The 8,908-nt window shown below is 45.6% G+C and overlaps 5 protein-coding genes and 1 pseudogene across 5 annotated transcripts, besides 8 other annotated features; all 6 read right to left on the bottom strand.

The window, feature by feature from the left end:
• Tc00.1047053508689.50 (glycosylphosphatidylinositol (GPI) anchor, putative) lies at positions 1-334 on the bottom strand (the record flags this gene model as incomplete). Its single annotated transcript, XM_800675.1, has 1 exon — positions 1-334. A coding segment is annotated over one exon (334 nt), but the record flags the coding sequence as incomplete, so codon positions are not given.
• Positions 1-8,908: a sequence feature (heterozygous, non-Esmeraldo-like haplotype).
• Positions 363-392: a microsatellite.
• Positions 469-509: a sequence feature (T-rich).
• Positions 780-815: a sequence feature (AT_rich).
• Tc00.1047053508689.40 (hypothetical protein, conserved) lies at positions 1,141-2,784 on the bottom strand (the record flags this gene model as incomplete). The annotated part of the gene is made up of 1 exon (XM_800674.1): positions 1,141-2,784. The coding sequence occupies one exon, from the start codon at positions 2,782-2,784 to the stop codon at positions 1,141-1,143; it is 1,644 nt and encodes a 547-aa protein (XP_805767.1).
• Positions 3,633-3,683: a sequence feature (A-rich).
• On the bottom strand, positions 3,682-4,929 carry Tc00.1047053508689.30 (hypothetical protein, conserved; the record flags this gene model as incomplete). Its single annotated transcript, XM_800673.1, has 1 exon — positions 3,682-4,929. The coding sequence occupies one exon, from the start codon at positions 4,927-4,929 to the stop codon at positions 3,682-3,684; it is 1,248 nt and encodes a 415-aa protein (XP_805766.1).
• Positions 4,769-4,823: a sequence feature (T-rich).
• Positions 5,068-5,889, bottom strand: Tc00.1047053508689.20 (hypothetical protein, conserved; the record flags this gene model as incomplete). Its single annotated transcript, XM_800672.1, has 1 exon — positions 5,068-5,889. One exon carries the CDS (start codon positions 5,887-5,889, stop codon positions 5,068-5,070), a length of 822 nt encoding a protein of 273 aa, XP_805765.1.
• On the bottom strand, positions 6,411-8,147 carry Tc00.1047053508689.10 (hypothetical protein, conserved; the record flags this gene model as incomplete). Its single annotated transcript, XM_800671.1, has 1 exon — positions 6,411-8,147. One exon carries the CDS (start codon positions 8,145-8,147, stop codon positions 6,411-6,413), a length of 1,737 nt encoding a protein of 578 aa, XP_805764.1.
• Positions 8,274-8,305: a microsatellite.
• Positions 8,345-8,389: a microsatellite.
• Positions 8,567-8,908, bottom strand: Tc00.1047053508689.5 (annotated as a pseudogene; the record flags this gene model as incomplete).

The following is an 8,908-nucleotide window of genomic DNA, read 5'->3' as shown; positions in this document are numbered from 1 at the left end:
GGCGCCATGACCCTCCGCAGCCCGACCACTCTAGCGACTCAAATCGACGACGACGCAGGACGTGTACCCAAAAGGGATCCAAGTCTTCATTAAAAGTCAGATGCTCGTCGTTGTCTTCAGCTGAGCCACGAGGCAACCACAGAGAAGTTGTTTCAGTCACAGAAACAAGGGTCGGCTCCTCGCCCACGTCGCCCAAACCCTCGGTAAGTGGCTGAAGATGAATGGTGTATTTTTTCTCCGTCCGCGGCACAGTGGAAGCATGCGCGTAGATCACCACCGGGCACAGAAGAAACACAAGAAAGACGCACAATAAAGCGGAAAAACGAAATGGCATTACTCACTACGGAAAGACCCTGCCCTTATTTCCTTCTTTTTTTTTTTTTTTTTTTTTTGCTCCTCTCGTATCGGTGTGGTTCTAGAAAAAATTGAAAGGGGTTTAACAGTTAAATTGCCCTTTTTTCTACCAACAAATAAAAAATAAAATAAAATAAAAAAAACAATAACAATAATGGAGGGAAATTACAGGCCACAGAAAAATAAATAAATGACGCACCATAAACGCATAAACAAACCACAAAAAAGATCTTCAGGTGCGTCCATGCGGAGCCATAAATTTTTATCGCATGGATCCTCAAAGCACTCACTGCAGTAAGAAAAAGACGCTCACAAAACTACGAAGCTGAAAAAAAAAACAAAAAAACATAAGCACCATCCTAACACTCTTAGCTTTCTCCCAGTTTTCCCCTTCTTTTTTGGTTGTTTTGTTTTGTTTCTGAAAGAATTATATACATTTAAATATATTATTATTATTAATAGCGATGCGGCGGGGGGAAAGAGAGAGAGAGAGGGAGACGGGGTTATTTATTCTAATGGCAAATATAAAAAAGTAAATAAAGACGCATCGCAAACAATAAAAGAACTACGACAGGAATGAATAAAAAAAATTTTTAGACCTCACGTGATGGAGTGAAGCACAAAGGACGCGCCGCAACAAAACCCAGAAAAAAAAAAAAAGACTATTTGTAAAGGGAGAGAAAAAGAAAATCGCTCGATCATTCAACTGCAATATCACTGGGAATCCCACGTAATCATGGTGCAACCTTGTGATTTTAAATCTATTACCGGCACTCCCTTTCAGTCCTAGGCAATTATTATTTGTTCTTCTTCATGTATATCCATGTTTTGCACTACAACACCGTCTTCATTGGACGAAACTGGGCTGCTCTGTATTGTTTTATGCACATGTGTCATTTCATTATCCTCTGACATTGGGTCTTCCTTCGAGGCTTTTGCTGCTGCCACAGTGTCATTCTTTACCGTACAAGGAAGAAGCATCGTGCACGCCGTGAGGTGGAAACCAAAAGTCACAATAAATGCCGCACCATAACCTAGTTTATCTGCCACGTAACCACCCACGAGAGCCGTACCAGACCACGATGCAGTCTGAATGGACTCTACAGCACTCCACATACCCCGACGCTTTTCGGATACAAAATCCATGATAAGGGCTCTACTCAGAGCAAGAGTAGAGTTCATAAGGCTCATTCGCAGTACGTATGCAATGCACATAAGCCATTTGGGCCCCACACTAGTTCCTCGTGCAAGGGCCATGTACAACAAGATGAAAGTTCCCATTAGTTTTGGGAGAAAAATTGCCCGCGCTCTTCCAATCTTACTTCCCAAGCGGGAATTCACGATGGCAAGCAGAGAAATTAATAATGCAATCAGGAGACCAAGTGTTGATAATCCCATTGGTGAAATAAAGTAAATATTCATCATAAAAAGCGGAAAGTACTGCGTCGTCATGCCACTTCCCACGGTAACGACTAAATCGGCCAAGGCAACCACGTAAGGGTACTTTTCCAAAGGAATCGTGATAAGCGTCAGAAAGCCTCTTTTTTTATTTCTTTCCTCCACGCTGCTTTCAAGCTGAGACGTATTGGGAAATTGCCTATCCGCCTTTGGCTTCGTGGTCTCTGGGGTTCCTGGAACGGAGGTAGCAGCAACTTCTGCGGTGGAAACATAAATTTCTTCGTCAATATGTGGGGAACGTGACTCCTCCTTTTCGTACTCCCCTGGCGCATCCATCTCACTCGCTTCTACTGTACAGGCATTATCCGGATTGCCGTCTGCGTGACTTGGAAGCGGCCTAAAGAAGGCCAAAAACACCTGTATCGAGGTAACATGCAACACAATCCCGGCTGTAATGACCCAGCGTAACACGTCAACACGCCAGGCATTTCCAAAAAGGGCAAAAAGAATGAGAGTAATCACAAGACCCCCAACAGGGCCCGATGACTCAAAGCTGAATTTGACGCCGTATACACGATCCCGCTCACCGTGTTTGATACACTGCGCAAAAACAGATTCAACCGACGTAATACTCACACCCAAGTATGAGCCGTAGAGGACCTGGGCAAGAATCAAAATGTAGACATTGGAAATCCATACGGAGACAAGATTAAAAAGCAATGAAAACGTACCAAAACGCAGTGCAAAAATTAATGTGAGTGACGGACCAAGCACTTTATCCGACAAATGACCCCCCAATATGGCACAGAGCATCTGAGATGTGCCATTCAAAGCCGCCATAAATCCAACATACAGGTTACTGTTACCAAAAACCTGGTAAATGAGAGGAGTCCAAGCATTTCTCATCCAGATTGATGTGGCCAGGCTGTTCATAAATACATAGAATATGATAAGCCCAAGGGGAGTACGCAGATAATCCCTCAGTTCGTTGTATTTCGCTCCAAGCATCACTTTTGTTGTTGTCGCTGTCATTGTTTTCTTCTCCCTTCCCGTGGCGCGCAAACTCCCTCAGAAAAAAGAATGTTTGATTACTTGAACCCTTCCAAGGGATGGCTATGGCGGGGTCTAAGCTGAAAAAAAAAAAAAAATCACTGCAGCACTAATTGGGCGATAACGCAAATGTTTTCTTTTCCTTTTTTTTTTTTTTTGCTTCGTATACGCTTACCCTCTCTCTCTTTGTGTCGGTCCCTTCTTTGCGCGCCTATTCGATTGCCTTGGAAAATAACCCTAGCCAAACGAAGCCGTGCGTGAGATTCAGTCAAGCCGACACAAAGGGATGAAAAGAGGGGGCAGATACACCAGAAAAGTGCCGGCAATAAGAAGTGAGGGATCCAAGAAACAGAGAACACAGCATCATTTGCACACATAAATAAATAAGAATTACGGGGGGAGAAAAACGAAAAAAAAAAAAAAAAGGGTACATGCCCCGACGAGAAAATGGGATGCGTGTCACTCATTCAGCGATTAAAAATACCCTCTCACAGGCAACAAAAACAAATGACCCCTTCCCCTTCCCACACGCACACACAGAGAGAGACCAAAGAAAAAAAAAATAATAATAATCACAAGTCAGTAGTACACAAAAATCAATTCTGGATACAAGCAGAACAGTAAGATCAGCACGATGTGTTCATGTAAATTGGTAGAACGGGAACTCTCTCTCTATTGCAAGAGCCACCCTGACACAGACACCTCCTCGCTCATTCTACGATGCAGAAAAACAACGATAATAATACCAAAGTAAAAATAAAATCTCTCCGTGCATCAATTGACGAGAGCAAACATCCTACATCACCATCTCTGCCCCTCCCCCCCCAGCCTCTTATTTATTTTTTTTTTTTTTTTGTCCCCCTGATTTTTTTTTTTTTTTTACATTAGCGGCATCAAAACAGAACCAATCTTACTAAAGAAATCAGTAACTATACGCCACGCGACGTAAGACTTCTTGCACAGTAATTTTACAGCCACTATTTTTTCCTCATCTTTAGAGGAACTAAAACGCCATTGGAGAATGTTATCTGCTCCCATATAATTCGCGTTCAAGTTAACAGCAGATCCCTTAATCACACCCGGTCTCACCATACGTTTCTGGACCGCCGGATGGCCATCGCCACCATCAATCACTTCAACAAGATTTGCTAAAGGCAAATAGTGTCGCATAGTAGAACTCCGCGATTTTGTGTACCAGCAAAGCACCGGTTCAGCCTCACCTCCATGCACCTTGAAATCAAGAAACTTGATCATAAAAAAACGTTCGTGCGGGGCGTCATGGGAAACAAATTTCAACATGGAGGTTCCATTACATACGCAGTTTTCAAAAGCAATAATCACTTCCGGGGGAATTGCTGGTGAACCGACTCCGCGACGACGTGCCACATCATTGACAAGTGCAATAAGATTTAAACTGGGTTGGACCTGCGAGAAGGAGTTGGAGGAAGCGGAGGACCAGGTGACACCAGGCTGAGAACGTCTGCGGGCACCAAAAGTTGAGTCGCGGCTTTGATCCTCGTCGCTTGGCAATGTAATCCAGCGGCAATTTGGTCTGCAATTATTCCCACCTTTCCCCCTTTCATTTGTGGGATTTTTCCTAAATGGCGAAAAGGAATGCGTACATGACGACGGAAGACGATCATCGTCACTCACAACATCTCCACATCTCCCTGACAGCCTTTCAGGGAATGAACGGCCGGGGTTTAAGTACGTCGGATTACGGGCAGTATGCGTCGAATCCACCACCTTCTTTTTGAAGTTGAATGCCTGCTGATGCCCTTCCAAGTTATACTCAGTTCTCTTCCCGTCATTCAGTAAACGGTCGCGATTCAATGACATTTCCCGGAAGCGATCTGAGAGATAATCCACATTTGGTGGTCGAGCCATTGGTGGTGGAAGTGTGTTATGCCGCACGCAGGTATCCTGATGAGTTTTTTTAACCCAACGAGCAAACACACAGACACACAACAACAACAACAAAAAGCGGAAATAAAGAAATGAAAAAAAAAAAAAAAAAAGAACATCAAACTTTACAATCATCAATTCACAGTTGAGAGAAACGACACAAAAGGCGATAGCATAAACCTCCACCAGCCACAAAATATAAGACAGAATAAAAAAACGCATTCGTATTCTTATTTATTTTATTTCCACTCTTTTTTTAATTTTCTTCGTGAATGTTCCTTTCTGTCTTTGATTTAGAACTTGTTACTATTAAAAATGATTACAATGCAGTTACATCGGTTTTATCTCCTGTTGCAGTACTCAGTGTCGCCTCTGTTCAGCCTCCGGAAGGGCGCGCACAATGCGCATAACCGTGTTTTTAAATCGCGCCACACCCTTTGTCTTCTTAAGGCAGCGCTCAGCCTGTTCGTGATCTTCAAAAGTAATAAAGGCAAAACCCCTGTAGTTTCCAGTTGCATTATCCCTGGGAAGAAACAACTTTTCAATTTTATATTCATTAGTGTCAAAGATGTTGTAGAGCTCTTCCCTTGTAATGTCATCCGAGATGTTTGTAATGCGAAGACGGCGATCCGTGTCTTCTTTGCGCTGTGCCGAGCTCTTTTCTCCCCTGGCGGCGGCCCATGTACGCTCCTTTGGCTGATCTGTCTGTGTGGTTTCCTCCAGCGCAGCCTTCTCTTGCTCTTCCTTGATTTTTGCAAAGCGGGCCAAGCGAGGGTCGGTGACCTCAATCTTCATACGTTCCACCTCGTTCATAAGACGTACTATTTCATCACGCGCCACGCGTTCAAATGGGTCAATTTCGCCCAGCTCTAACACAATGGGAGGATCCCGGGAAACAAGGTCTTGGTTGTTGTCCCCACTCTTACCAAATCGTTTCCACTTGGCACGAATATCTACAACTGTGACTGGGCGGTCCACATGGTAGGTGCGGACTTTCTTCACGATTTCGTACCGCTTGTTCTCGCTGTCGGTCACGGTCTCAATAACAGTCTTGGCATTCTCCCAGGCCAGCTTATCGTCATTTGCTGCAGCGGCATCCGCCCCGCCCTCAAAGGAGGCCGATATTTCGTCAGCAAAACCGTCCTCAAGCGTGGGATCAAAATCATCCGCCCACGCCGCCATTTTCAGATAATTGTATGCACACACGCGCACGCACGGGTAGAGAGAAATAGGGTAGAAGTTTATCTCGCTCTCTTCCGTTTACCCCCTTTTATGTTGTTTTCCTGGAAGAACTATTCCTCCCTGCAAAGAAAAAAAAAAAAAAAAAATTCACACATGTAAATAGAAATAATGAAAAAAAAGAAGGATGCGAAAGGAGGCATTCACTTTTCCCTATTAGGTACGCAAATTTTGGGAGGGAACAAAAACCAACTGCAATAAAATAAAGAGCGGTCACTCCAGGAAAAAACCCCACGGGAGAAATAAAGAAAGAAAAAAAAACATTCCCATTCAGCCCTGTACAGACAAACACAAAGAAACACATAATGCATTCACCTACTTTCAGAGTTTCTTTTAGGAGCGTGTATTTGTCTACTCTCTGGAATTAAAAGAGGGAGTTGTTCCAGCCAAACGGATGTGGTGAATGCCACCTTAATACTGTTCGCCTGTTGGTCATCTTCTCTATTCCTCAGTGCTCATTTGTTTCAAAAACACCAACGCGGTTTCTCTCGCTCTAACTCTCTTTTTTTTCTCTCATAGACAGACGAGCGCCTCTCTCCACGCCGTTCATGTCCCCGAACGTTATGACTGGGAGGCATACGCCTTCCTTCACTCACAGGGAGGTCTGAATCTCTTTCTCCGTCATCGTATTTCCAATTCCCCCCCTCTTCGGTGCCAGACTGCGATTTCTCTTCCGTCTCACTCTCCTCGTACTTATACAGCCACGAGATGTCACGGTAGGTTGGCCGAGGAGCAACAGAGGTCTGGTATTCCTCGGGTGAATGTCGCCGCGGCAAAAGCCAGGGCATTTCAGACTGTCGGCCATAGAATGCCTTTCCGTTCTCTGACTCGTTCGATTTTGGGGTGCCATGTGTCAAGTTTTCCCTCTCATTCAAAGACTTTCGGTGCGGAACAGCCCTCGAACGAATTCCCCCACTGGAAGCTGCAGTCGCAGCACGTTCCGGAGTAGTGGCGCGGTCATTATCATCCTGTGAAGCTGAAAGGGTATGAGTAGGAGCACCATGAAGAAAAGAGTGACCGTGTTCCGAGCGATAGAGTGTATACTCATCTTCTCCAGCATGTGGAAGTGATGATCGGCGTCGTCCTTTGCTCTTCAATTCATTCCCAAGAGCCGATTGGGTGGAAACGCTTTTCTTTACAGGTGCATGGCTCCGAAAGCTCTGGTTAAGACGCTCAACCTCTAATGCCAATTTTTTATATTCTCTACTTAGTTCTTTTAGGCTCGTCAACTCGTTGTTTGCGTTTTTCTGTGGAACCTTTTCCATTTTTTGTTGTTGTTGCTGAAAGGCGAGAACAGACCCGTAGTACTGTGCATAGTACATCATCCATGCGTAGTAAGTGCGGTACCACTCCATCTGTTGGTATCTTGACATCTGGCTCCAATCCGCTCCTCTTGACGGTGGTGCTGGCGATGCACCTGGCGACACATGCTGAAAGGAGGGAGCGGCCGTCGGGGTAGTCGCCGGTGGCGCAGTACGATAACGACTATTACCGGTGAGATTTGCATCCACGTTGTTGTTGGTGTTGTTCGCGGTGGTCGCAGTCGTTGTGGGAACAGGAGGAGCTGGTGGAACTCCCATGGGCCGTCCAGGGTCACTTGTACGAGATGCGGGCAGCCAGCTTGAGGAATCGATGCCAGTGGGCTGAGAATTTTCCTCAACATGCGTTTCATCGTGTTTCTGTGACTCCTCGCGGACCAGCACATCCTCAACATCTCGAAGCAAATCAATAACATCGGTGGCATCTGGCTCGCTCCTTTCATGCGCCAGCCAATCCAGGCGATGCAGAACGCTCTCCTCCGGCAATCTTGCCGGAGATTTCGTCGCCGAGTACGTTTCCCACCGCCTAGGTGAATAACGCGTATCGGGAGGAGAGTCTAACGTTCCATTTGGTGGCGGTGATTTCGTCTCCGCCTCAAATTCCACATGCGAAACGCCAACGCCGCCACGTGGGAGCCCCAAATTCTCCAGTTTCCTCGCATATTCCGCCCAGTAATCGGGAGCCTGTCCGCGAAACTCCCCGTTAGATTCATCTCGCCCCCTCAAAGCGTATTTGTCGCCTGTCCCGCCGCCGGTAAATCGCGCCATGCGGTCATGATACTTGTCATGGAATGCCAGTTGCTCCTCGGCAGAACGCGAGTGGCCGTGAAACAAAAGAGCTCCGTGCTGCATGGGTGGCGCAGCAGCCCCCATAGACCGCATTCTCCCTCGTGCTTCAACGCGAAGGTAAAAGGGGAACAAGTGCGGAAGTGCGTGTAGGGCAAAGGCACCGAAACACAAGAAAAAAACCCAAACAACAAGTCTTCTTCCCCGCCAGCATCAACACATACAAAAACAAAAACAAAAAAAAGAAAAAAAACTTCAAGCAAACAAAGCAAGGTTACAGAGTTTGCCTTACATTTCTCTTTTTTTTTCCTTTTCTTTTTTTTTTCTTTTTTTTTTTTGCGACATCAAAGATGAGAAACAAACCTACACCCAATTACCACACAAACACAGACAAATGCATTTTAGACGCCAAACATGATCTCTTAAAAGGTCCAAACCAAATCAACAACAACAATAACGCTGCTTAGTCCCGGCCAAGAAAGAAAAAAGACGTAGGGACATTCTTTGCAGGCGTTCTAGCTCTTCACTGGGGCCCACATTTTCACGGTGTTATCAGCACTGTAAGTGGCAATGATGGGCTTACTGTCTGCATGGTGAACTGCGGCACCGACAACGCGTTCCCGGTGACCTTCAAGTTTTTCTACTAATATGGCTCCACCCTCTTCTGTGACATCATAAATGCAAGCTGTGTTCTCTGCACCAGGGATCACCAAAAGATCACATTCCGTCAATCGGCGTGACTGTGGATCATTTTCCCGCTCGCCATCATCAAAAAAAGCAGATACGTTTTGTCTTCTTCCTCACACCCTTCCAAAATGCCGCCTTGACGGTAAATCCACGAGTTGGAACTCCTCCAA

Source organism: Trypanosoma cruzi, genomic scaffold, assembly GCF_000209065.1.
Source record: "Trypanosoma cruzi strain CL Brener 1047053517021 genomic scaffold, whole genome shotgun sequence".
NCBI classification, from domain to species: domain Eukaryota; phylum Euglenozoa; class Kinetoplastea; order Trypanosomatida; family Trypanosomatidae; genus Trypanosoma; species Trypanosoma cruzi.
Note: the sequence above shows the minus strand (reverse complement) of the source record. Positions and strands in the feature narration are given on the sequence as shown.